Source organism: Rana temporaria, chromosome 1 (genome assembly GCF_905171775.1).
Source record: "Rana temporaria chromosome 1, aRanTem1.1, whole genome shotgun sequence".
Lineage (NCBI taxonomy): Eukaryota > Metazoa > Chordata > Amphibia > Anura > Ranidae > Rana > Rana temporaria.
Genome location: NC_053489.1, coordinates 684,740,539 through 684,768,081, shown reverse-complemented (window position 1 = coordinate 684,768,081; position 27,543 = coordinate 684,740,539). Strand labels below are relative to the sequence as shown.

Sequence of the window (27,543 nt, the reverse complement as noted above, 5' to 3'; positions counted from 1 at the left end):
TGAGTCCACAGGTCCTGAACATTGACATTGAGTCCACGGGTCCTGAACATTGACATTGAGTCCACGGGTCCTGAACATTGACATTGAGTCCACGGGTCCTGAACATTGACATTGAGTCCGCAGGTCCCGAACATTGACATTGAGTCCGCGGGTCACGAACATTGACATTGAGTCCGCGGGTCCCGAACATTGACATTGAGTCCGCGGGTCCCGAACATTGACATTGAGTCCGCGGATCCCGAACATTGACATTGAATCCGCGGGTCCCGAACATTGACATTGAGTCCGCGGATCCCGAACATTGACATTGAGTCCGAGGGTCCCGAACATTGACATTGAGTCCGAGGATCCCGAAGATTGACATTGAGTCCGAGGATCCCGAAGATTGACATTGAGTCCGCGGTTCCCGAACATTGACATTGAGTCCGAGGGTCCCGAACATTGATGTTGAGTCCGCGAGCCCCGAACATTGACATTGAGTCCGCGGATCCTGAACATTGACATTGAGTCCGCGGGTCCCGAACATTGATGTTGAGTCCGCGAGCCCCGAACATTGACATTGAGTCCGCGGATCCTGAACATTGACATTGAGTCCGCGGATCCTGAACATTGACATTGAGTCCGCGGATCCCGAAGATTGACATTGAGTCCGCGGTTCCCGAACATTGACATTGAGTCCGAGGATCCCGAACATTGACATTGAGTCCGAGGGTCCCGAACATTGACATTGAGTCTGCGAGATTGCAGTGCATTGGTGTATGATGATTGGCCAAAGCATGCACCTGACCTGAAAACGGGTACGCTAAGTAAAGCATATATGTATCCACTTGCAGCAGCAAATACCGGCATAATGTGGTGGCAGCGGTCCTAGTGTGTGTGATCTGTATCTCGGTATCTCGCCCACGCCAGATCGTGAACCTCGGAACGTCACTTCCAGGATTATTTGTTTGATAATTACACTTGTCACTGGGTGTTTTGTTATTTCATTCACTAGCGCTACTTTTTACTTTTATTTATTTATATGGTAAAGGCTTTTTCATATTATTTGTTTAGCCTAGATCAGTGATGGAGAACCTTGGCACCCCAGATGTTTTGTAACTACATTTCCCATGATGCTCAACTACACTGCAGAGTGCAAGAGCATCATGGGAAATGTAGTTCCAAAACATCTGGGGTGCCGAGGTTCACCATCACTGTCCTAGAGGTTAATAAGCAATAAACAATGTTACTTTGTATCTCTCTATCTCCCGTCTGATCAATGTTTATAAACAATGTTACTTTGTATCTCTCTCTCTCCCGTCTGATCAATGTTTATAAACAATGTTACTTTGTATCTCTCTCTCTCCTGTCTGATCAATGTTTATAAACAATGTTACCTTGAATCTATCTCCCGTCTGAGCAATGTTTATAAACAATGTTACTTTAAATCTATCTCCTGTCTGAGCAATGTTTATAAACAATGGGGTAGATTCAATAAGCAATTGCGTCTGCGTAACCATAGTTACGCAGCGCAATTGCTTACTTGCGCCGGTGTATCGAATGCTCCTGATTCAGGAACCTCGATACGCCGACTGCAGCCTAAGATATGCCTGGCATAAGGCTCTTATGCCGTCATATCTTAGGCTGCATTCTTGCGATGGCCGCTAGGGGGCGTTCCCGTTGTGGTCAGCATAGAGTATGCAAATTGCATACTAACACCGATTCACAACCGTACGCGCGCCCTGCGTACGCAGTTTACGTCGTTTGCGTACGTCGGTTTTATTAGCAGGGGCAGCCAATGCTACGTATACCCATCGTTCCCGCGTCGCGTTTTTGAAAAATTACGTTGTTTGCGTAAGTGAATCGTGAATGGCACTGGACGACGTTCACGTTGAAGCAAATGACGTCCTTGCGACGTCATTTACCGCAATGCACGTCGGAAAAGTTTCCCGACGGAGCATCCGCACTACGTTCGGCGCGGGAACGCGACTAATTTAAATGATCCACGCCCCCCTATGGGATCATTTAAATTGCGCGCTCTTACGCCGAGCATTTTTCAGGAGCGCCCACGCAATTTACGGAAGCTACTGCTCCGTGAATCAAGCATAGCGCAGGTAATTTACGGAGGCGCAGCAGCAAAACGGTGCGCTGCGCCTCCGTAAAAAATGCGCAAATGTACCTGAATCTACCCCAATGTTACTTTGTATCTCTCTATCTCCTATCTGAGCAATGTTTATAAACTCTCTTTCCTGAGTAATATTTATAAACATTGTTTCAAATTATAATTTATACGTTTATCCTGGTGTAAGAAGTGCACCCGATGTCCTCCTCTGGTTATCCTCCATTCTTCGGCAAGGAAGGTGGGCACATATGTGGTCGCAGTGGAAGAAGGTTGGGTGATTGGAGCGCACGCTCAGCACGCTAAGGCCGGGTACACACGAACAAACATGTATGGTGAAAGCGGTCCGTCGGACCGTTTTCACCATACATGTCTGCCAGAGGGCTTCTGTACGATGGTTGTACACACCATCGTACAGAAGTCCGCGCGTAAACAATACGCGGGGCGTGTCCGCGGTGTCGCCGCGTCGATGACGCGGTGTCGCCGCGACAATGACGCAGCGACGTGGGCGACCCGCCTTTAAAATGCTTCCACGCATGCGTCGAAGTCATTCGACGCATGCGAGGGACGGCGGGCGCCTGGACATGTACGGTAGGTCTGTACTGACGACCGTACATGTCCGAGCGGGCAGAATTCCAGCGGACTGTTTTAAAACAAGTCCAGGAATATTTGTCTGCTGGGAAAAGGCCCGGCGGGCAAATGTTTGCTGGAATTCGGCCCGCTCGCGCCCACACACGACCGAACATGTATGCTGAAACTGGCCCGCGGACCAGTTTCAGCAGACATGTTTGGTCGTGAGTATGGGGCCTTAGTTGTTGCTGACAGTTGTCATTCAAGGCTTCTAATCGGGGGGGGGGGGGGCCATTGGGACAGGCCCACAATCATGTGACCTCTGTGAGAGCCAATCACAGTGGTCACATAATACAGGAGTCACAGCACCTCCTAGTGGTACTGGAGAAAAGTCAGGTTAATAACCAATGTGTTCTTTCTGGCAGATGTGACTGAAGAACAGGACTTTGTGGGAAACTTCAAGAAATATTTTACAGGTAAAGCAAACCACGCATGCGTAGTTCATCTGTGCTTTCTCTGAGTTTTGCTTTTACAGGGACCCCCGAGGACAGAAATGTAAGACCCCCCGGGGACAGAAATATAAGACCCCCCCATGACAGAAATATAAGACCCCCCCCCGAGGACAGAAATATTAGACCCCCCCCCCCCCGAGGACAGAAATGTAAGACCCCCGAGGACAGAAATGTAAGACCCTCCGAGGACAGAAATATAAGGCCCCCCCGAGGACAGAAATATAAGGCCCCCCCGAGGACAGAAATATAAGGCCCCCCCCGAAGACAGAAATGTAAGACCCCCCGAAGACAGAAATGTAAGACCCCCGATGACAGAAATGTAAGACCCCCGAGAACAGAAATGTAAGACCCCCGATGACAGAAATGTAAGACCCCCGAGACAGCAATATAAGGCCCCCCATGACAGAAATATAAGGCCCCCAGAGGACAGAAATATAAGGCCCCCCGAGGACAGAAATATAAGGCCCCCCGAGGACAGAAATATAAGACCCCCCGAGGACAGAAATGTAAGACCCCCCCGAGGACAGAAATGTAAGACCCCCCCGAGGACAGAAATGTAAGACCCCCCCGAGGACAGAAATGTAAGACCCCCCCATGACAGAAATGTAAGACCCCCCCATGACAGAAATATAAGGCCCCCCGAAGACAGAAATATAAGACCCCCCGAGGACAGAAATGTAAGACCCCCCCGAGGACACAAATATAAGGCCCCCCCGAGGACAGAAATATAAGGCCCCCCGAGGACAGAAATATAAGGCCCCCCGAGGACAGAACATAAGACCACCCGAGGACAGAAATATAAGGCCCCCCGAGGACAGAAATGTAAGACCCCCCGAGGACAGAAATATAAGGCCCCCAGAGGACAGAAATAAAAGGCCCCCGAGGACAGAAATATAAGACCCCCCGAGGACAGAAATATAAGGCCCCCAGAGGACAGAAATAAAAGGTCCCCGAGGACAGAAATATAAGACCCCCCCGAGGACAGAAATGTAAGACCCCCCCAAAGACAGAAATGTAAGACCCCCCCAAAGACAGAAATGTAAGACCCCCCCGAGGACAGAAATGTAAGACCCCCCATGACAGAAATGTAAGACCCCCCCATGACAGAAATATAAGGCCCCCCGAAGACAGAAATATAAGGCCCCCCGAGGAAAGAAATATAAGGCCCCCCGAGGACAGAAATATAAGGCCCCCCGAGGACAGAAATGTAAGACCCCCCCGAGGACAGAAATATAAGACCCCCCGAGGACAGAAATGTAAGACTCCGGAGGACAGAAATATAAGCCCCCCGAGGACAGAAATATAAGGCCCCCCGAGGACAGAACATAAGACCACCCGAGGACAGAAATATAAGGCCCCCCGAGGACAGAAATGTAAGACCCCCCGAGGACAGAAATATAAGGCCCCCAGAGGACAGAAATAAAAGGCCCCCGAGGACAGAAATATAAGACCCCCCGAGGACAGAAATATAAGACCCCCCGAGGACAGAAATATAAGGCCCCCAGAGGACAGAAATAAAAGGCCCCCGAGGACAGAAATATAAGACCCCCCGAGGAAAGAAATATAAGACCCCCCGAGGACAGAAATGTAAGACCCCCCGAGGACAGAAATATAAGGCCCCCGAGGACAGAAATATAAGACCCCCCGAGGACAGAAATATAAGACCCCCCGAGGACAGAAATATAAGACCCCCCGAGGACAGAAATATAAGACCCCCCGAGGACAGAAATGTAAGACCCCCCGAGGACAGAAATGTAAGACCCCCCGAGGACAGAAATACAAGGCCCCCCGAGGACAGAAATATAAGGCCCCCCCCCGAGGACAGAAATGTAAGGCCCCCCCCCCGGACAGAAATGTAAGACCCCCCGAGGACAGAAATGTAAGACCCCCCGAGGACAGAAATGTAAGGCCCCCCGAGGACAGAAATGTAAGACCCCCCGAGGACAGAAATGTAAGGCCCCCCCGAGGACAGAAATGTAAGACCCCCCGAGGACAGAAATGTAAGACCCCCCGAGGACAGAAATGTAAGGCCCCCCCCGAGGACAGAAATATAAGGCCCCCGAGGACAGAAATATAAGACCCCCCGAGGACAGAAATATAAGACCCCCCGAGGACAGAAATATAAGACCCCCCGAGGACAGAAATATAAGACCCCCGAGGACAGAAATATAAGGCCCCCCGAGGACAGAAATGTAAGACCCCCCGAGGACAGAAATATAAGACCCCCGAGGACAGAAATATAAGGCCCCCCGAGGACAGAAATATGAGACCGCTGAGGACAGAAATATAAGACCCCCTGAGGACAGAAATGTAAGACCCCCTGAGGACAGAAATATAAGACCCCCGAGAAAGATCTGACTAGTAACCTGTTTAAGCACTCCCTGCCCGCATAGTCATTATACAGCATCAGGGTGGTTTTGCAGTTCTGGGAGGGCATCCAGGGACTTCCTCCTAGGAGTGCCCAGGGGCGCACATGCATGCTGCACATGCCGACACCCGCTGCTTCCTTAACAACCATTGTCAGCGGGAGAAGGAAGCCGTCATATATTGTGGGGGGGGGGGGGGGGAACAAAAACAGAAAAACACTGCTCTATATGAGGTTCATCTCTCGCCGAATGAGCAAAAAGTCCAGCGAAAGTCCTTCCAATCCAGCAAAGAGCGATCAGAGATCGATGTCCTGTCCTGTTCTATGATTTGTGGGTTTAAGAGAAAAGAAAGACGGCTTATAAAATGTTAGTAAATCTTGTTATTCTTGTAAAATGACTTTCAGAGGAACTAAAGAGTGAAGCTGTGTGAACTCTGCTCTGTTCTAATTTTTTAAGGTAACATAACCAATCCTATCTGTGAAGAGGAGAAGGAAGAAGAAGATAAGGACGATGATAACAATGACAAAGTTAGGTGAGAAGTGGTGGATATCTCATTCACATTTTTTTATTACATTAATTTATTATTTGTGTGAAAAATAAAAAAAAGATTATAAGGTCTGCAAACTGTAATTGAAGAAGTCAGATAGGTGGTAGAAGAATGCTTTCATTGTACCACACCTCCCCCCCCCCCCACTTCCAGTGTACCCCGTATACTTAGTCTGACCTCTACTTCCAGTGCTCTACCTATACTAAGCTTCTCCTCTACCTCCAGTGTTCCCACTCCCTCCAGTGCCTCCCTGTAATGGGAATCGAAGCTTCTCCTTCACCCCCAATAACCCCACTATACTGAGCCTCTCCTCTACCTCCAGTATCGCCTCTATACTGAGCCTCTCCTCTACCTCCAGTATCTCCTCTATACTGAGCCTCTCCTCTACCTCCAGTATCTCCTCTATACTGAGCCTCTCCTCTACATCCAGTATCTCCTCTATACTGAGCCTCACCTCTACCTCCAGTATCTCCTTTATACTGAGCCTCTCCTCTACCTCCAGTATCTCCTCTATACTGAGCCTCTCCTCTACCTCCAGTATCTCCTCTATACTGAGCCTCTCCACTACCTCCAGTATCTCCTCTATACTGAGCCTTTCCTCTACATTCAGTATCTCCTCTATACTGAGCCTCTCCTCTACATCCAGTATCTCCTCAATACCGAGCCTCTCCTCTACCTCCAGTATCTCCTCTATACCGAGCCTCTCCTCTACATCCAGTATCTCCTCTATACTGAGCCTCTCCTCTACCACCAGTATCTCCTCTATACTGAGCCTCTCCTCTACATCCAGTATCTCCTCTATACTGAGCCTCTCCTCTACCTCCAGTATCTCCTCTATACTGAGCCTCTCCTCTACATCCAATATCCACTCTATACTGAGCCTCTCCTCTACCTCCAGTATCTCCTCTATACTGAGCCTCTCCTCTACCTCCAGTATCTCCTCTATACTGAGCCTCTCCTCTACCTTCAGGATCTCCTCTATACTGAGCCTCTCCTCTACATCCAGTATCTCCTCTATACTGAGCCTCTCCTCTACATCCAGTATCTCCTCTATACTGAGCCTATCCTCTACATCCAGTATCTCCTCTATACTGAGCCTATCCTCTACCTTCAGGATCTCCTGTATACCGAGCCTCTCCTCTACCTCCAGGATCTCCTCTATACCGAGCCTCTCCTCTACCTCCAGTATCTCCTCTATACTGAGCCTCTCCTCTACATCCAGTATCTCCTCTATACTGAGCCTCTCCTCTACATCCAGTATCTCCTCTATACTGAGCCTCTCCTCTACATCCAGTATCTCCTCTATACTGAGCCTCTCCTCTACCTCCAGGATCTCCTCTATACCGAGCCTCTCCTCTACCTCCAGTATCTCCTCTATACTGAGCCTCTCCTCTACCTCCAGTATCTCCTCTATACTGAGCCTCTCCTCTACCTCAAGTATCTCCTCTATACTGAGCCTCTCCTCTACTTCCAGTATCTCCTCTATACTGAGCCTCTCCTCTACCTCCAGGATCTCCTCTATACCGAGCCTCTCCTCTACCTCCAGGATCTCCTCTATACCGAGCCTCTCCTCTACCTCCAGTATCTCCTCTATACTGAGCCTCTCCTCTACATCCAGTATCTCCTCTATACTGAGCCTCTCCTCTACATCCAGTATCTCCTCTATACTGAGCCTCTCCTCTACCTCCAGTATCTCCTCTATACTGAGCCTCTCCTCTACATCCAGTATCTCCTCTATACTGAGCCTCTCCTCTACATCCAGTATCTCCTCTATACTGAGCCTCTCCTCTACCTCCAGTATCTCCTCTATACTGAGCCTCTCCTCTACCTCCAGTATCTCCTCTATACTGAGCCTCTCCTCTACCTCCAGTATCTCCTTTATACTGAGCCTCTCCTCTACATCCAGTATCTCCTCTATACTGTGACTGAAAGGTATTACTTGGAAGGACAACTCCAGATTGAAGGTGAGTATTGCAGTATAAGCTGCTTTTTTTTTTTATTTGCTTGTAATAGGCTATTCATTTTATTGACTGATTGAGTTATTTATTTTTATATATTTATTTTCTTTTTAATCAGAAATTCTGCTTACCGTCCGGAAATTCTGAAGATTGTCCTCCCTTGTCTGGCTGTGGTGTACATTCTGGCGGTCTGCTCTTTTTTTTCTATGGAGGTGGAATAAAAAAACTTCAACGTAAGGAGAAAATTATTCTAATCTAATTTTTTTTCCAAAGTTTAATTTTACTATAGGGAGTGAGAGATCCTCCTTGTCTGTGCTCTGGGTAAGGCAATGACAATTTAATTTCAGCTTAGAGATGATTTCTGATTGGTTAATAAGGTCATTGTACATCATTCATGTACCCTTAGATCAGGACCCTGCTAAATATTTCCTTCGAATCCCATCTGCTTTATTATGTTTCTGTAATTGGTATTTATTATACATGTAGATGGGTGCGGCCATATTTGATTATTACATAGACATGTTGGACTTCCTACTTAGTAGAGCAGAACTTTCTCGATAAACATCCGATGAAACTGATGAAATCTGGATGCAGATAGTTTAGGCAGAAGTTGTTTAATAAGGATACTGACTGCACTGTCTGGCATATCCAATAAGGCCCCATACACACGAGAGAATTTATCCGCGAATACGGTCCAGCGGACCGTTTCCGCGGATAAATCCTCTCGAGGATTTCAGCAGATTTTAATGCGATGGAGTGTACAAACCATCGCATTGAAATCCGCGCCGAAATCCTCTGGCGATGACGTGTCGCGCCGTCGCCGCGATTATGACACGGCGACGTGCGAGACGCTGTCATATAAGAAATTCTACGCATGCGTCGAATCATTACGACGCATGCGGGGGATCCCTTCGGACGGATGGATCCGGTGAGTCTATACAGACCAGCGGATCCATCCGTTGGGATGGATTCCAGCAGATAGATATGTTCTGCATGTCAGCAAATATCCGATCTGCTGGAATCCATCCCAGGGGAGAAATATCCGCGGAAACAGATCCGCTGGAGTGTACACACCATAGGATCTATCCGCTGAAACCCATTTGCTGGGATTTTTCAGCGGATGGATTCTATCGTGTGTACGGGGCCTTAGACAAGCAATTGGGTCATTATAGCTCTGCTTTAAGATTCAGGAGATCTCACACTTTGCAGAATGGCAGAGAGGCGCCGATTGGTGGAACCAGTGGCGGCTAGTGCTCACTGTTTTGGGGGGGGGGGGCAGCACAACCAACACTTCGTCCCCAGGAGACGCAGGCGGCGGTGATTACACCCCGTGGGAGACACAGGCGGCGCCAATCAATCACCTTCCCGCGGGACAGATGGTGGCGATCACCCCTCAACCTCCCGCGGGAGACAAACAGCGGCGGTCACCTCAGAGGTTGCCTTACCTTGTGAGGCATAGCAGCAGGGAGAAGGAAAAGCCAGGGTCACTCCAGTGAGCACACAGACATTCCCCTTCCAGCCGAACAGAAACCAGAAGTGTATCCTGAGACACGATTGGCCAGGGAGTCCTAAAACCCCCAGGCCAATAGGGGCTATCTGATTGGCTGGAAATGAGAATGAGGCAGATTAGCGAATGTGTCACACAATTGGGTGGGATCAGAGCACAGTGCTCTACGCCCCAAGTCCACCCTGTTGTAAAGCCTATTAGAGCCTCTGGCTCTAATCACGTGCTTAAAAAAAATACACCTCCGTCATTGGAATCCACACGTCCGGCGCCCTGTATGTAGATCAGGGCACCCCTGCGCCCCTTATGGAGCGGCCGGCACTGGATGGAACACCAACTATAGGACTTTTTTTATCCCACTGACACCAACTATGGGGCTTATTTTATCCCACTGCCACCAACCATGGGAATTCTTAAATCCCACTGACACCCACTATAGGATTTCGTTTATCCCACTAACACCAATGGTGGGACTTTTATTATTCCATTGACACCAACCAGGGATGGACTGGCCATAGGGACTACAGGGAGTTTCCCGGTGGGCCTATGGCTCAGTGGGCCATTTTTTAAAACAGAGATGCTGCTTGGAGGACTTTTTTTAATGCCCTGGCAGCGCCCCAGTGTGAAAGCCTAAAAAACACCTCAGTGTAAAAAGGGGTCCTACACTCACCCCCTCTCTTTTACACTCACTCTCTTTTTCTTACACTCACCCCCCTCTCTCACCCACCCCCTTTCCCTCAACCCTCCCTCTCTCTCTCTCATGATATACAATAATGGATGTAGGGGCCTTTTGGTGGGCGAGATTTTTCGGGGGGGGGGGGGGGGTAGTTGCAGCATTTTATTGAATTAAAGTGGGTGAAGTCCAGGGCCAAATTTTTGTCCCAGTCCAGCCCTGACACCAACCATGGAACTTATTTTATAAGCCTTGAGGTTTATTTTATCTCTCTGACACCAACAATGGGGCTTTTTTTTATTCTACTTACATCAATGATGGGCTTATTTCATTCCACTTATACCAACAGTGGGGCTTATTTTTTTCCACTGACACCAACTATGGGGCTTATTTTATCTCACTGATCAGGCTTATTTTATTCCCCTAACTCTAAAGCCCCATACACACTATCAGTTTTCCTGATGGTTTTCTCTTCAGGTTTACCAAAACCATGTAGTACAAGGACCTGCCTGATTGCATTCAAATTGAAACGCTTAAGGTTTGACCTCATATTAGATGGTTTTGGTAAACCTGAAGAGAAAACCATCAGGAAAACTGATAGTGTGTATGGGGCTTAACAATGGGACTTTTTATCCCACTGACACCAATGATGGGAATTGTTTTATACTAATGACACCAACCATGGGACTCATTTTATTATAGCCCACTGACACCAACAATGGGAATTATTTTAGCCCAATAAGACTAACAATGGTGATTATTATATCTCACTGACACCAATTATTTTTCTTCTTTTATTCAGAATGACCCCAAAAAACAGGATTTTTTTTCCCAATGACACCAAAAATAGGATTTATTTTATTCCAAGGGCACCAGTAATGGGACTTAGTGGAATAAACCAACACCAATGCTTGGGCTTATTCTATTCAACTGACACCAACGAGGGGCTTATTTTATTCCAATGACACTAATGACAGAGAAATACTGTATATCAGGTGACACTTTCTGTCAATTTTTCCTTTTAGGATACGGCTGGGGTCATCCAGAATCCTCTGTAAGCCCCTTCTGGAGTTGGGGTCCCAGGATGAGCGTCCGGCAGAAGGACAATAGAGCTTCCTACAATTCCCAGCCCAACTCCCAACCCAACCCAACCCAACCCAACCCAACTCAACTTCCAACCCAACCTAACCCAACTTCCAACCCAACCTAACCCAACTCAACTTCCAACCCAACTCAACTTCCAACCCAACCCAACCCAACCCAACTCAACTTCCAACCCAACCCAACTTCCAACCCAACCCAACCCAACTCAACTTCCAACTCAACTTCCAACCCAACTCAACTCCCAACCCAACTCAACTCCCAACCCAACTCAACTCCAACCAGCAGTGATCGCACAATGTGGAGAGGCCCAGAAGATATAATATTTTTTGGCATACATTTCAATGTTGTATAATTATCAGTTTTAGCGCTAAAGCTTCCACCGAACGTACCAGAATATTATCTTCCAGATCTGTCGTTCATTTCTTTGCCTGTGCTTTTCCTTTTTTTTTGTATCATATGGTTATTAAAGAGTTCATAATTTCTGTCAAAAATGTATAATTGCTGTAAAACAACCACTCTGAGAGATGGCCGGCAATGGATTCCATTTTATTGGTACATTCAGTGGCCAACCCTCCAATCAGTGTAGACGGGACATTGAGACTGACCCACATCTAAAGAGCTCAAGAAATGACACCACATGGGGCAGATTCTGGTAAGATCGGACTTTGGATGTAGAAATATCCTCCGAGAATGACTGGATGAAATGATGGTCATTGGGCTAAGATCTCTGATAGGGGTCATATCTTCCAGAGGCCAGTAAATAAAAATAAAATCAAATTTATGAAAATATATATAAAAAAATACAATACTGTGCAAAAGTTTCAGGCAGGTGTGGAGAAATGCTGTAAAGTAAGAATGCTTTCATAAATATATATATATTTTCTTTATTTTCTATCAGTTTACAAAATGCAAAGTGAACGAACAGAATAAAAATCTAAATCAAATCACTATTATTGTTATACAGGGTTTATATAGCCCCCAACAATATTTGGTGTGACTACCCTTTGGCTTCAAACCAGCTTCAGTTCTTACACGCTTTGTACACTTGCACAGTCAGGGATTTTGTAGGATTAGAGTCAGGTGTATGAACAACCAAGTATACCAAGCAGGTGCTAATGATCATCAATTTTATCAGTAGGTTGAAACTAGGGTTGTCCCGATACTGATACTAGTATCGGTATCGGTCCCAATACTGAGTATTTGCAGGAGTACTTGTACTCGTGCAAATGTTCCCGAATGCTTAGTCCCATACCTGGACACTCAGGAACAACCGATGCTATGGCAGGGGAAGTTATAATCACGACAGCCGCCACACAGGGAGATAGGTGATTATAACTTCCCCTGCCGCCGCACTGATTGTTCCAGAGTATCCCCTGTTTCTTCCTCTGTTTTCCGTGGGCTCCTCCGGTCCCCCCCCTGTCCTCCTCCGCTCCCCTCCATGCTCTTGTCCAGTCCCCCCCCATTCTCCTCCGCCCCTGTCCCAGATCTTTCAGGATGGAGAGCGGAGGAAGGAGCCGGTAAATATGTAATTTACCGAACCCTTCCTTTTCAGAATGAACAGAGTCTGTTCATAACTGAGCATTGTAAACTGTGTTAAAGAATGGAGAGGAGCCGCAGCTGAGGTTGCTGAGAAAGGGACTGGGGAATCTGTGTCCTCAGTCCCTTTCCCTGTCTATGTGATATCAAGGGTCTGTTTAGACCCCTGACATCTCACTAAAGCCTCCCTACCCTCAACAGGGTTGAATTATTTTTTTAAGTAACATTTTAAAAATAATAAAATAAAATAAACTCTGACACTGACTGTCCATCTAAACAGGCCTAAAGGCATGCCTCTATGACCATTTGCCTATACATAAAGGTATACAGAGAGAAATACATTGCCCTTCCATCAAGGGTGAGCTAGGTTACAGACCTATAGAGGCCCAGGAAGTCAATGGTTACTGGGATTATAGGATACTTAGACAGAAGGAAGGGTGTATAACTGGGAGACTGAAGACAACCGCAGCTGAGAGTTCCCACAGTATCAAATTCTGCTACGGTTAACTCCGTGACAAAATATGTAGTCATGCCTCAGAGGTGTTCGGAGTGGATCTGGGGGCCTCCCGACTAGAGGTTTAGGATCAAGGTCATCTGATCCGTTGTGGCCTTGGTATAGGTGGGCCAAAAACCTCCTGGGTGAGTAGGTCAAACCAGTTGGGAATGCTAACAGTGGACCTATCAAGCAAGTTGAACAGCTCGGGAAGCTGGTGGAGGGAACATAGATAGAATTCAGTTCCCTGTGTCCTCACGATCAAGTGGAAAGGGTGACTCCAGTGATAAGTTGCCTCTGCCTCGCAGATTACGTCCAGAAGGGGGCACATGAGCCCCGCATGGCTCGCGATAGCCTAGAAACATCAGGGTAGATCCGGACAGAAGCCCCAAAGTCAATAAGGCCCTTTGACCAGGCCAAGCGTATAATCTCTTCTTTGATAGTGAAAAAATTGACCCTGCAAAGGATGTCCTGTGGGATCACTCGAGAGGCCTGGCCCTGTTGACATGATTGGGGTTCCCTGGGGCCTAGCACTCAATGAACTCTGTCAAGCTTGCCCTTGGCTGTAGGAGGTTTACCCAGGATCTTGTTCATGGTGACTTCAGGAATACCCCATAAACGCAGATCATTCCATCTGCTATGATTTTCCCCATCTTCTAACTTCAGGTGGACAATAATAAGGTAGCAACGAAAGGCCTGGTGCTCAGTCTCCAGGGTACTGAGGCGGGCATATGTAACAGTGATGGAGGACTCACCTTTCCCTGGAAATGCCTATATAAAACACATTGGGTGGTGCCTCTGATCCATGACATCATTCCGCACGTCAGCCAGAGTTTCACATTTTACTTTTGGCTTCTAGCTGTGCCTATTGTCGATTCCTGCATTACAATTGAGTAGCTTTTTACCTAAATATATTTGTAACCTTTTTAATAATACACTTAGAGCCTCTCCCCGCTTATTTCTCTATTCTGTTGATGATTGCTGGATGCCAGGTAGCCCGAGAGGTGGTGTGCATACTGGCTTGAGGTTCTTTTATCCTGATATCGGTTGGGCAATGCTTCTACCACTGGGTTAACACCCCCTCTCCCCCAAATATCACAATAGAAAAAAAAAGTGGTAGAACAATACTCACAATAGAAAGCCTTGTTTACTCCAGATAAAAATGATCTCTGTCTTACATCTGTATTACAATTATTTCCAAAGTTATTGTGGAATGTGATGAAGAAATAACAACCTCTGATCACGGTGAAGGCTTTGAACATTTATTTGGAGGAGAAGAGTTACAAAGTAAAAGCAAAGATTAGAAAGTAGAAACATTCGCAGAAGCAGCACCTCATTAATTACAAGAGACATTCATTTCTGTTATCTCTGAACACCTTATCAGCTTGTCCCACCTCCAGACTCCCAAGTCCCTCATTGTAGAAGAAGACCAACTCTCTCTATGTTCCCCAACAAGACCTTCCAAGGATCCAGAGATCAACAATTTGTTCTAATAACATCTTTCTGCAAAGTCATTCTATGAATCAAGCCTTATTTTAACATTAACGTATAAGCACATTTTCCTTATTGAATGATTATGGCCATAGAAGGTGGTTCTCAACCCCTGTCCTCAGGATCCACTAACAGGACATATTTTATGTATTACCTTGGGGAAGAGCTTTTTTTCTCAGAAAATAAGTGCAGGAACTTAACCACAACCCCTTTTAGATTTCACAAACAGTAGAAGGGTCTTAAAGGGGCATTAAATACCAGGATTGCATTACATACAGAGTGCAGAGTTCACGGGGGTTACACACAGAGTGCAGAGCTGTTGCTTGTAAACACAGAAACCAGACTTCTGTGTTTACAAGTGATTATGGTGAGCAGGCACCAAAGGGTCTGGGCCAGAGGTGGTCGAACTGAGTTCCCCCAAGTTCCCCCTGAAAAAAAAAACATGCCTTGGGGAGGTGCATACGGAAATCACAGAGCAGCAAATTATATCACCTGTGATCAGTTATCTTGCAAACCTGGCCTGTTAGTGGGACAGGAGTTGTGAACCACTGCCATAGAGGAAATGTAAGCATTGTTCTACCCCATAAGGGTCATAGAGGTGTCAGCCTTAAGGGGATTAATGGAGACTATAGTAATACCCAAATCGTGGTGGGAACTATTGTTAATTCCAGACTGGACTATGCAAATGCCCTCTACCTCGGACTCCCAAAGTACCAGATCACTCGTCTGCAAGTCGTTCAAAATACGGCTGCTAGACTGGTGACTGGGAAAAAACCATGGGAATCAATCTCACCTTCACTGAGATCCCTTCATTGATTACCTGTAAAAGACAGAATTACTTTTAAAGCACTCTGTCTGACGCATACGTGTATTCGGGGGAAATGCCCCCCAAAATCTATGCAAAAAAATAAAAGATCACAACTCCAATTGCATTCTGCGATCCACCAATCAAAATCTACTCCAAATACCCAAAGCCAGATACAAGTCTAAGGGGGAACGAAGATTTGCGCTCCAGGGCCCCAGACTATGGAACGCTCTACCAACCAGCATTCGGTTGGAGGAAAATCACTTGACCTTTAGGAGAAAGATCAAAACCCATCTCTTTTGAGTTCAAAGGAGAAATGGACAAACGAGCGCCCAGAGGCGATTTAGTTCGCATGTGCAGCGCTATATAAATTTTTCACTCACTCACTCACTAAGTCCCATGTTTATATCTATATCCAATCTCTGAGGCCTCGTACACACGACTGAGGAACTCTGTGGGCGAAACATATTGTTTTCCTCATCGAGTTCTTGTTAGGCTTGTCGAGCAACTCGACAAGCCAATTTTCTCCATTCCCATCGAGGAAAAAGAGAACATGCTCTCTTTTTGGCTCGTCGAGTTCCTCAACAGTTTCCTCGCTGAAAAATGTACACACGACCGGTTTCCTCTGCAAAAAAAATCTCCCACCAAGATTCTTGATGGATTCTGCCGAGGAAACCGGTCGTGTGTACGAGGCCTGATCAATAGTCCCATATACAGAGCCGAGGATTTCCACTTTCTGAGACTGTATACCCCCCATCACTAGGGTGACCACATTTCCAAACTGCCATTCAGGGACACTCCCCTCACCTTCCCCAAATAAAAGATGAGGGGGGGCGTGGGGAAATGTAGTCTCGGGGTTGCTGGGGAATTAGGCGGCGGGTTCTTTGTTCTTTGTGAATTTGCCACTTGCCACCAGATGCAGTGCCGCCTGCCACCAGATGCAGTGCCGCTTGCCACCCATAGCCTGCCACTAGATGCAGTGCTGCTGTCACTCCCTCTGCATGAGCCACGTGCGTAGAAGGAAAGGAGTGGCGTTACTATCTGGAGAGTGAAGATCACACCGGTCCTTGCTGCTTGCCGGAGACGGAGGTGCCTCGCTCTCGGTCTCACTGTCTGAGAGTAAATTGTCACTGGTTGCAAGATGCCAGGCAGTGCCGGCCCTAGCAACCAGTTCCGGAAATGTAGTTACTAGTTAGTAGGGGGTGGCTGTGTCCTCTATTTCATTCCGGGACACTGTATTGTCCCAGAATGAAGGTGCCCAGGACCCAGGAAAGTCATGTCAATTAAGGGACAGTCCCGGGCAATCCGGGACACGTGGGCACCCTACCCGTCACCTGTCCACAACCCAACACCACCAGAATCATTGCTGATCGCACCTGTTTATCAATCCCCGGCCCCCAAAACATCATAACCAATAGTGTCAGGTTTTTACAGCTATCCCAGATTTCTCTAATGATCTGGTGACAATGTTTTACTAGATAGGTAATGAAGGAAAATCAACAACAGGGACTGATAGGGAAATTGCATATTTCATATTCCTTATTAGTAGTTGTCTAGTTTCCCAAAAATATTGAATAAAACTTTGAATATCTTGGTTATTCTGGTAACTTTTAACTGACTCATGCGATTGAAAGCCGCCTCTAGACAAGCAAACCCCCCCCCCCCCCCCCCCCCCCCCCTCTGCTTCAGGAATGTGCCTCAGAAGGTCATACTGCTCTGAGCGTGGGCTTGGCCAATTTTTTTGTATAATGTGAAATATGTTACGCTGAGTAAATAGATACCTAAAATAGTGTACCTTCAAAATTGCGCATGCTCGTGGAATGGCGACAGAGTACGGTACTTAAAAATCTTCTATTTAAAAAATGTACAGGTTACAGAGGAGGTCTAGTGCTAGAATTATTGCTCTCACTCTAACAATCGCGGCAAAACCTTGCATGATGAGAATGGGAAAAACTGGGAAATAATACCTCACATGTGTGGTTTGAACATCGTTTACATATGTGGGCGCAAATTACGTATGCGTTCGCTTCTGCCCTCAGGCTCGGAGGAACAGGGAGCTTTAAATAAAAAAAAATCTTAATTATTTGACTTTAATTTTTTTGATTTTTATTGTGACTGTGACATTATGGCGGACACATCGGACACTTTTGACACTATTTTGGGACCATTGTCATTTATACAGCGATCAGTGCTATAAAAATGCACTGCTTACTGTATAAATGTGACTAGCAGGGAAGGGTTTAACCACTAGGGGGCTAGGAAGGGGTTAGGTGTGTCCTAGGGAGTGATTCTAACTGTGTGGGGGCTGGGCTTGCTCTGACATGTCACTGATCGCTGCTCCGGATTACAGGGAGCAGACGATCAGTGTCCTGTAAATAGACAGAACAGGGAGATGCCTTGTTTACACAGGCTTCCCCCAATTCTGCAGCTCCGTGACACGATCACGGAACACCGGTCACGGAGCTCGCAGCAGGGGCGTGCGCACGTGACTCTGTCTAGTCACAGAGCCGGAGGCCCCAGAAGGAAGAGGGGTGAAGAATGAACGCTTCCTGCACAGGGGACAGCAGTGACATTGCAGGCTTCGGTTTCAGGTAAGTGACACATAATGGGCTACTATGGGATGTATACTAGTCTATTATGCTTTACCTTTGCAGGGAAATAAATTTCTTTCTTTTGGTGGTATTTGATCACCTCTGCGGTTTTTATTTTTTGCGCTATAAACAAAAATAGGGCGTTAATTTTGAAAAAAAATTCAATGTTTTTTACATTTTGCTATAATAAATATCCCCAAAAAAGATATAAAAAAACATTTTTTTCCCTCAGTTTAGGCCGATACGTATTCTACCTATTCTTGGTAAAAAAAATTGCAATAAGCGTTTATCGATTGGTTTTCGCAAAATCTATAGCGTTTACAAAATAGGGGATAGTTTTATGGCATTTTTATTAATAATTTTTTTTTTACTACTAATGGCGGACACATTGGACAATTTTGACACATTTTTGGGACCATTGTCATTTTCACAGCGAAAAGTTCTATAAAAATGCACTGATAACTGTGAAAATGACAATTGCAGTTTAGGAGTTAACCACTAGGGGGGCACTGTAGGGGTTAAGTGTGACCTCATGTGTGTTTTTAACTGTAGGGGGGCAGGGCTGGACGTGTGACGTCAGTAAACGTCGTTCCCTATATCAGGGAACAGACAGTCAGTGACATTGCCACAGTGAAGAACGGGGAAGGTGTGTTTACACTCACCTCTGCCCGTTCTTCAGCTCCTGTGACCAATCGCGGGACACTGGCAGCGATCGGAGCCACGGGTATTACCGGTCACGGAGCTTCGGACCGGGTCCCATGCGCGACCCACGGCTGGGCTCCTAAGGGCGACGTACGTGCCTGTGGCCAGCTGTGCCATTCTGCCGACGTATATCGGCGTTAGGCGGTCCTTAAGTGCTTAATTGAGTCTGTCTTAAAAGACGGTGGCAAATTTAAAGGGACGTACCTGTACGCCCATTTGCCTGTCCGTGCCATTCTGCCGGCGTAAAAGTGCGCGTGCTGGTCGGCAAGTGGTTAATGATTTGGAGGGTAAAAGAATACCCAAACATTTACACATAAAAATGTGGTTGTATATCTTTCTGTGCTGTTCCGGGTTCCTGTGTGTGTGTTCAGGCTGGATTATGGTAACATGTACTTTGGAATATTCTGCCATAATCATTGTAGTGGAACTGTAAGGCAGGACCACTGTTGGAGTGCGCATACGTTTTGAAAAACAGAATCCACAGGATGCATTAAAGGTTTAACTTGGTTTTTACATACAACTGGTAAGCTTTAGACTGGGTTCACACTAGTGAAAATTGGGTGAATAGGTCAAACCAGTTGGGAATGCCAACAGCGGGCCTATCCAGCAAGTCGAAACAGCTCGGGAAGCTGGTCGAGGGAACATAGATAGAATTCAGTTTCCTGTTTCCTCACGATCAAGTGGAAAGGGTGACCCCCCCAGCGGTAAGTTGCCTCTGCCTCGCAGATTACGTCCAGAAGGGGGCGTAAGGGGGGTTTGGTTTCCCCTCATCCAATTCGCATGACAGGAGACTGTGACCAGCTGTTTTTCTTTTTCCCCTTTACGTTATGTTTTATTAAGTCAGTGCTGTTCTGCATAGAGTATTCTTCAGTATTTTTTTTTATAATAAACTTTATTAGGGTTTTAACAGGGGTCAATTCCTGGGGAAAAAAGTGTGGGAACTCCCACCCAAGATCCACTCCCCCACCAAAAAAAAAAAAAAATGATACGCTCATATGCATAATAACTAAACCTTTTTTTTTTTTTTTCGATCCACTGTACCTTAGTAATCCTTTATGCTACTGGCCGCTTCCTGTATATGGATTCATCTTGTAGTGTGCGGGTATTCCGTCACTTCCTCGATGCCGCAATGTCTCCTGGGAGCTTTTGTCATTGTTACCAGGAGACATTGCGGAGGTCTGCCGCAAGTTATCACAGAAGCAAGTTCTTTCTAAATCCCGCGATAACTCACGGCAGACCTCCGCAATGTCTCCTGGGAACAATGACAAAAGCTCCCAGGAGACATTGCGGCATCGAGGAAGTGACGGAATACCGGCACACTACCCGATGAATCCATATACAGGAAGCAGCAGCCAGTAACAAAGGATTACTAAGGTTCGCCTGCCCCTGACAGTGACTCGAGCTGGGCATCACCGCTTAGTGAAGGATTGGTTATTCTGGTAACGTTTAGCTGACTCGTGTGGTTGGAATGTGAGTGTAAGCTGCCTATAGACAAGCCAGCCCCCTCTCCTTCAGGAATGTGCTTTAGAGGGTCATACTGCTCTGAGAGTGGGCTTGATCATATCCTATATAAAAGACATATATACCTTAGCTAGAACTGGAACATTTACCGTGTTTCCCCGAAAATAAGACGTACTCCAAAAATAAGCCGTAGCGGGATTTCGACGCAAGATCGAAATATAAGACACCCCTCCGAAAATAAGACGTAGTGATGGCGTGTCGAATCCCCGATAATAAGACGTAGCGATGGCGTGTCGAATCCCCCGAATATAAGACGTAGCAATGGGCGTGTCGTATGCGGCGCGGAGCGGTAAACAACACGTGATACGGTAGTACTGTACTGGTGCGGAGCTCAGAGCTGTAAAGAAGTGAGGAGAAGCTCTGTACCACCTCTCTCACCCCACACAAACACCAGGGGATAGGGGGAAAAGCTGCTACTGAGCCCAAAGAGATCACCCCAGCTCCACTGTGCTCCACTCTCAGTCTACAGGTGGACAGAGGAAATTCCAAGAAGCGTGAAGAAGAGTGAATGGGTTGCTGACAGGAGAGCAAAGGCTTTGGTTTGTGTGCGCAGGGCTGATATTCAAACATTTGCCCGTGAAATGGCACCACAATTCGACATATAAGACACCCCCCGAAAATAAGCCATAGTGTGATTTTTTGAGGGGAAAAAAAATATAAGACGGTGTCTTATTTTCGGGGAAACACGGTAGTCTCATCCAGAGCTGCATCATGCAACATGCAAACGTCTGGTCTGATTACCTGACCATGACTTTATGGGGGGACTCTGTGGCGAAACAGCATCTTTAGTTAAGCATCCTTGTTATATTTTCTATTGTTATCTGTATGTGTCATTACTTTTAATAAATATACTATACTTTTAAATATTTGTGTGATCTCTCTTTGCACATATCGAACACAGGCCCAAAAATGTGACAAAACAGCCGCAGACAGAAATAAAAATCTGACCTCCTGCATGCGGTTTCCTGGTCAGTGACACACTAGGTAGTGAAGTGAGGTTTAGGATGAAGATGACGGCCCCGGAGCCTGCATCTTTATAAATAAATCAGTCATGTTGGTTTTTCTCCACTGCTTCCTCCTATTGGCTGAGTATTTCATTAGTTAGATTCTCCACTCTGTGATGTCACCAGTCTCTAGGCAGAATTCTCATATCTGATTCCCCCCACATATCTTTATACAGGAACCACTCCCTACAAATACCCCAGCATGCAGGGGCTCAGTAAAAGTGGTGGTGAAGGTGTGAAGGTGTCGGATCGGGTCACACAATTCATAAAATGAGATCCGCCCAGCCTCATAATCCAGATCTATCCTGACACTGTTACTGGAGACATTGCCGGGTAATCTGATCTGATTCCTGTCATGTCTCACTGAGTACTGATTACTCCCCATCCTCTCCAGACTCCAGGACTTCTTATTATATCCAATCCATGACTGATCTCCCCCCCTGTCTATACTGGGGTAACACATCCCGACTTTCCAGTACCTTGACCCTCCGACATCCACTTCCCAGTAATGTCTCCCTGAGGAGAAACTCTGACTGCTTACCACCTGATGACTAAGAAATCTCTCTGGTGTTTCTGGGTGAGTCTGGCTCTCATCTGACCAGGATACAGTTCTCCTGTCATCTGATATATGTAGATGATTACCAACTGTGCTCACATCCAGTAAAATGTCTGTAACCCCCGACACCCATGATGTTTGCTGTATTATATCAGATAAACCAGTGTACAATGTGTGTGAGATCCCTGCTACATCCAGATCCCCTCCATCATGGAGGAGTTTATCATGTCCCTCTCTGTCCTCATCATCTCCATCCTCAGTATCACACAAGTCACCTCTGTCTGATTCCTTTAGGACAGCCAGTGGATCCGTCGTGTTACACAGCTCCTCAATGTCCCCCATCTTCCTGGACAGCTCCTCCTTCTTTATTTCCAGATCCTGGACCAGATCATTGATTAATACCGAGACCCGCTCTGCCTGTCCAGAGATCTCACTCAGGATTCTCTTCTCCAGGTCTTCCAGACGTCTCCTGAGGTTTCTGAACAGGACAGTGACTCTCTCTGCTTCATCATCTGCTTTTCCTTGTACTTTCCTCCTGCGTTCCTCCAGACTCTGGACTCTTTTCTCCGTCTCTTCTCTCTCTGTCATCAGTTTCTGCAGAACATTCCTCAGTTTATTCTTCTTCATCTCAGAGGCCTCATCCAGAGTCTCCACCTGGTGTCCCCGATGTTCTCCAATGAACAAGCAGTACACACAGATACAGGAGGAGTCCTCAGTGCAGTAATACTCCAGGATCTTCTTATGAAAGGAGCATTTCCTGTTCTCCAGGGAAGTGGCGGGGTCACATAAGACGTGTTCTGGTGACTTAATGTGGACTTTCAGGTGATTGTCACACAGAAAAGCTTCACAATGCAGGCAGGATTTCACAGCAGGTACAGGAGTGTGAATACAGTAAGTACAGAAGACCCCGGGCTCCTCTTGATCTGGCTGAGCAGAAAGGAAATTGTCCACTATGTTACGCAGTGTTATGTTCCTCCGAAGTGCAGTCCGCTCCTGAAACTCTTCTCTGCACTCAGGACAGGAATAACTTCCAGATTCCTCCTGTGTATCCAACACACGACCAATACAGTCCCGGCAGAAGTTGTGTCCACATTTAAGGGTTACAGGATCTGTATAAATGTTCAGACAGACGGAACATTCCAGCTCCTTCCTCAGATCTGCAGACGCCATCACTGAAAGCAGAAGAGAGAAAAAGATAGTGAAATCCTCTGACACTCATTAAAGCTGAGCTCCTGGAATTCAGCCACTTGTAAAGTGTGTCAGATTACTAAGGGTTAAGTCCAATGAGATGCATGTCACTTTTTGGATTTTACCTATTACAACTGAGTTTTATGGAACACCAAGTGTACAGCTATCATTACACTCCCGGTGCTCTGACAAGGGAAATGGTGTCTTCTCGTGTAGCAACCTCTCTGATACAGACATGATATAGGTGCGGTCAGTCAGAATTCTGAAAATTTCCCTCTCTGTTCTGATAGGATATATTGTAGTATGGGGGTCAGAACCCACTCAGGGAGTCATTTACACACTATGGCCGGGATTCACGTAGATCGACGCATCTTTAGAGCGGTGTAGCGCATCTCATATGTGCTACGCCGACGTAACATAGAGGCAAGAACAGTATTCACAAAGCACTTGCTCCCTTTGTTGCGCCGGCGTAACGTAAATTGGCTGGCGTAGACCTGCCTAATTCAAAGTAGGAAGGTAGTGGGCATGATCTATTAAAATGAAGCCAGACCCCATGTAAATGAAGGGCCGAACGAACGGCGCTCCCAAAGATACAACGGCTCAATGCCTTCGACGTGAACGTAACCTACGCCCAGCCCCATTCACGTACGACTTACGTAAAATACGACGGCTGTTCCCTGGTCCATACCCTAGCATGACTTACACCTGCGTGTGGCTTAACTTTACACCAGACGTACGCCTTACGTAAACGGTGTAGATTACTGCGACGGGCGTAAGTACATTCGTGAATCGGCGTATGTCGCTCATTTACATATTTGACGCGTAAATCAATAGAAGCGCCCCTTGCGGCCAGCGTAAATATGCGCCCAAGATACGACGGCGTAGGAGACTTACGTTGGTCGGATGTTGCCAAAATTCAGGCGTATCTCGTATTAAGAATTAGGCGCAGAGGTACGACGGTGCATACGTCGGCGTAAGTGCTTTCTGAATCCGGCCCTGTATGTACTAACACAAGAGTATATTAGAGATTCACGGATCAGGATGAGGCTTGAGACGAGCTTGGGCTTGAGGTGAACACAATTAATTTAGTTTGTGGAAACTGCAAACTGAGGTGGCCAATTGTTTGCTACCATAGCAACCAACAATCAATAATCACTTCTTCCTGGCAAAAAGCTTTGGAATCAGTTCAAGCATGAGTGTGACCTGAGCTCTAGCCATTTGCAGTTGGGATAAACGACAAACAAATGCAATTGTTTACTACCATAGCAACAAATTACAAATCAATGTGTTCTTTTTAGCTCCTGCTCCTCTTCCTCTTGCATTTTTTCAGGTGTTTTATTGTTTTTTTTAGAGGAATATGCAAAACTTAATTTTTGTTTTATAATGTTTTAGGTTAGTGTTTGAGGATGCTCAGGAATCAATTTTGTCTGATGCTGAGGAAGAGAGCGCCAAGTAATCACTGGACAGTGAGTTTCCACAAGAGAATGTGGTTTGCTTCCTTCAAGGCTGCTGGGCTCCTCGTGCTCCCTTGATGGTGGATATATATGGCACTGTAGTGGTATTGTCTGATTGCACCTAACATGGGTGTCCCTATAGAAGGGGTGCACTGCTGGAGAGACAGTGACAGATCTGAGCTACAACATGTTGATGGGGAGATTTGCCTCCTCTGTTGGCCATGTTCCCTGAACTGTCAAGGATTGAAAGACTCTTCCCCAGCCTGACAAACATGTGTCTGTTGTAAGCACAATACAATTGTAGGGAAGAAAACATCTTCCCTCTGTTTCAGTTTAAGTGGTGATTCACCAGGGCAAGAACTTTCTTGTTTGGGAATATAGGAGAATAATGCCGCATACACACGGTCTGAATCTCCGACAAGAAAAGTTCGATGTGAGCTTTTGGTTGGAAATTCAGACTGTCTGTAGGCTCTATCAGACTTTTTCTGTTGGAATTTCCGACAACAAAAATTTGAGAGCTGGTTCTCAATTTTTCCAACAAGAAAAGTTCTTGTCGGAAATTCCGATCGTCTGTATGCAATTCCAAAGCACAAAAAAACACACATTCTCTGAATCAATTTGACGCATGCTCGGAATCATTGAACTTAATTTTTCTCGGCTCGTTGTAGTGTTGTACGTCACCGCGTTCTTGACGGTCGGAATTTTGTATGCAACACAAGTTTGAGCCAACATTCCGTCGGAAAAAAAATCCACGGTTTTCTTGTCTGATTTTCCGATCGTGTGTAAGCAGCATAAGTAAATCCAGAGAAAATATAAATCGCGCTACCTCTACAACCCTTCTTGACAAACACAAACGTGTACAGGTAGGTAATCTCTAGTGATATATATGAGAAGCTCACTGCTGTATCAAAACAGTGACATATGATGGCCGCTAGGATGCACCATGCAGCCACCAAAACCAAATGACACTTAGGTCAAAAACCTAAAACTAAAATTGGGTTATAGCTCTAAATAAAATTAATAAACAGTCCAAAATATTGACAATAGAAAGTCCATAGATGTTTAGCAGGTAAGATGTCAAACACCCATGCATCTGTGCCACATTGCAGATTAGTTGCAAACGTGTCCAAAAGAAGAAAGTGATGTGTCCTCCACCAGACTTATAGATTGGTTTCTTACCGGATTTCCACGATCCCTTATGACAGGGGATCAGAAACAGCATGTAATAGGTCCCAATCTCGCAGTTTCAGACATATGCGGTCCTGATGGATCTCACTCACAAGACATTTCACCGGTATCAGTGCCCACCATGTAAGAAACAGTAACAGCTCCACATAGTGCATTAAATGAGTAGAAATGTATTTTAAAAAGTTAAAATTGCACTTACAATTATGCAGTTAAAAAATCGCCTTGAATCTAATGTGCCGGCCGGTACACAAAACTCTCAGGCACCCGTCCACTGGGGGAACGACAGCGCGCCGCTCGCCCTATGTCCATTTCGTAAGATATTACTTCCTCCAGGGGCCAAGGAAGAAGTAAGAAGTAATCGCCCCTGGAAGAAGTAATATCTTACGAAACGGACGTAGGGCGAGCTGTCGTCACCCAAGAAGCTCCTAACGTTCCCCCAGTGGACGGGTGCCTGAGAGTTTTGTATACACATTTGTATTTGTCAAGAAGGGTTGTAGAGGTAGCGCGATTTATATTTTCTCATGTGAATTTCTTGTATTTATTGTTTACACGGTAATCGCAGCACCTGGAGTGAATAGACTGTGACTACGTTGCAGGTCTTTTTCTTTCCTTTTACTTTTTGTTATTTTAGAGCAGCTTCTTTCCATTTTTCCATAAGTAGATCCAGCCTAAGAACCTGTTTTTCCAATGCTGACAGACTATTTTGTTGGAGAGTTCTGGAATGGAATTGGGCAAAAGGTTTTGCCTTGAAGGAGCTCCACCTTTAGACCCAGAACTCACATGGCAAATCTCCTCCAAATTTCCTTTGCATCTTAGTTATCGAGTGTGAGTTCTTAGAGAATGAAATTTGTTTTCTGGAAGAAAAACCTTTGTCTGGGAGGATCAATCCCAACTATTCTAGGCACAGAGAAGGCTGCAGAGCATATTTTTAAGTTGATCACACATCCGAAGGCCTGAAGCAGCTTCAATGCCTTTCGGATATTGCTGAAGAGTTGTAAGGGAGGTGAGTCCGTCAGCAGAAAGTCATCAAGAAAGCCTGTCACCTGGATGCCCTGAGTTCTGAGAAGGGCAAGCAAGGGTGCTAAGACCTTTGTGAACACTCTGGTAACAGAGGACAGGATGAGAGGCAATGCAACAAACCTGGAAGCGGTCCTCTGCCATTGCTAAGCTTATAAATCTCTGATGAGGTGGGTAAATAGGAATATGCAGATAGGCAGATTGGATGTCCAGGCATGCCATGTTTTCTCTTTGTCTCTGAGAAGAAATTACTGACCTTGAAAATTCCATAACAGAATTTTGAAATGTGAAGGAATTTGCTGAGGGATTTTAAGTCCAGGATGGGATAGATATCCCTCATTGGGGTTTTGGCACCATGAACAGATTAGAAAATGTCCTGTGGTGATACCGGTGCAATGACTCACTGGAACAAAAGGTGTTTCGTTGTCTTTTGCAATCTTGATGCCCCAGGACAGTTTTTGGTGGATTTGAAAGAAGAAAGCATTGAGGTGTTAGAATCTTGAACTCCATCTTGAATTTGTTTGAAACAACTGAACCAATAGGCCGGGGATGCCTGTGATCCAGAGAGATGCCAACTGCAACAAACATCCCCCACTCTTAGTAGTGAGGGAACCCCCCTCACTCTGAAGATAGCTTGGTAGCCTTTGTGGGCCAAGCTTTGTGCT

The 27,543-nt window shown here is 46.2% G+C and overlaps 2 protein-coding genes across 4 annotated transcripts in view; one reads left to right on the top strand and one right to left on the bottom strand.

The window, feature by feature from the left end:
* Positions 1 to 11,436, top strand: part of LOC120924697 — a 51,648-nt gene extending 40,212 nt beyond the window's left edge. For all 3 annotated transcript variants that reach the window (XM_040335709.1, XM_040335707.1, XM_040335708.1), the window contains 4 exons: positions 3,094 to 3,144; positions 6,003 to 6,078; positions 8,170 to 8,284; positions 11,254 to 11,436. In XM_040335709.1, the coding sequence (XP_040191643.1) occupies positions 3,094 to 3,144; positions 6,003 to 6,078; positions 8,170 to 8,272 (230 nt within the window). In that variant the 3' untranslated portion in view covers positions 8,273 to 8,284; positions 11,254 to 11,436. The remainder of the gene's footprint in view (positions 1 to 3,093; positions 3,145 to 6,002; positions 6,079 to 8,169; positions 8,285 to 11,253) is intronic.
* Positions 11,437 to 20,980: 9,544 nt separating this feature from the next.
* Positions 20,981 to 23,583, bottom strand: LOC120924696 (E3 ubiquitin-protein ligase Midline-1-like). Its single transcript, XM_040335706.1, has one exon. It carries the CDS (start codon positions 23,199 to 23,201, stop codon positions 21,618 to 21,620), a length of 1,584 nt encoding a protein of 527 aa, XP_040191640.1. The 5' UTR covers positions 23,202 to 23,583; the 3' UTR covers positions 20,981 to 21,617.
* Positions 23,584 to 27,543: the final 3,960 nt, after the last annotated feature.

Coding starts and splice junctions, on each gene's coding strand:
- LOC120924696 (XM_040335706.1), bottom strand. CDS start 23,201: ATGGCGTCTGCAGATCTGAGGAAGGAGCTGGAATGTTCCGTCTGTCTG.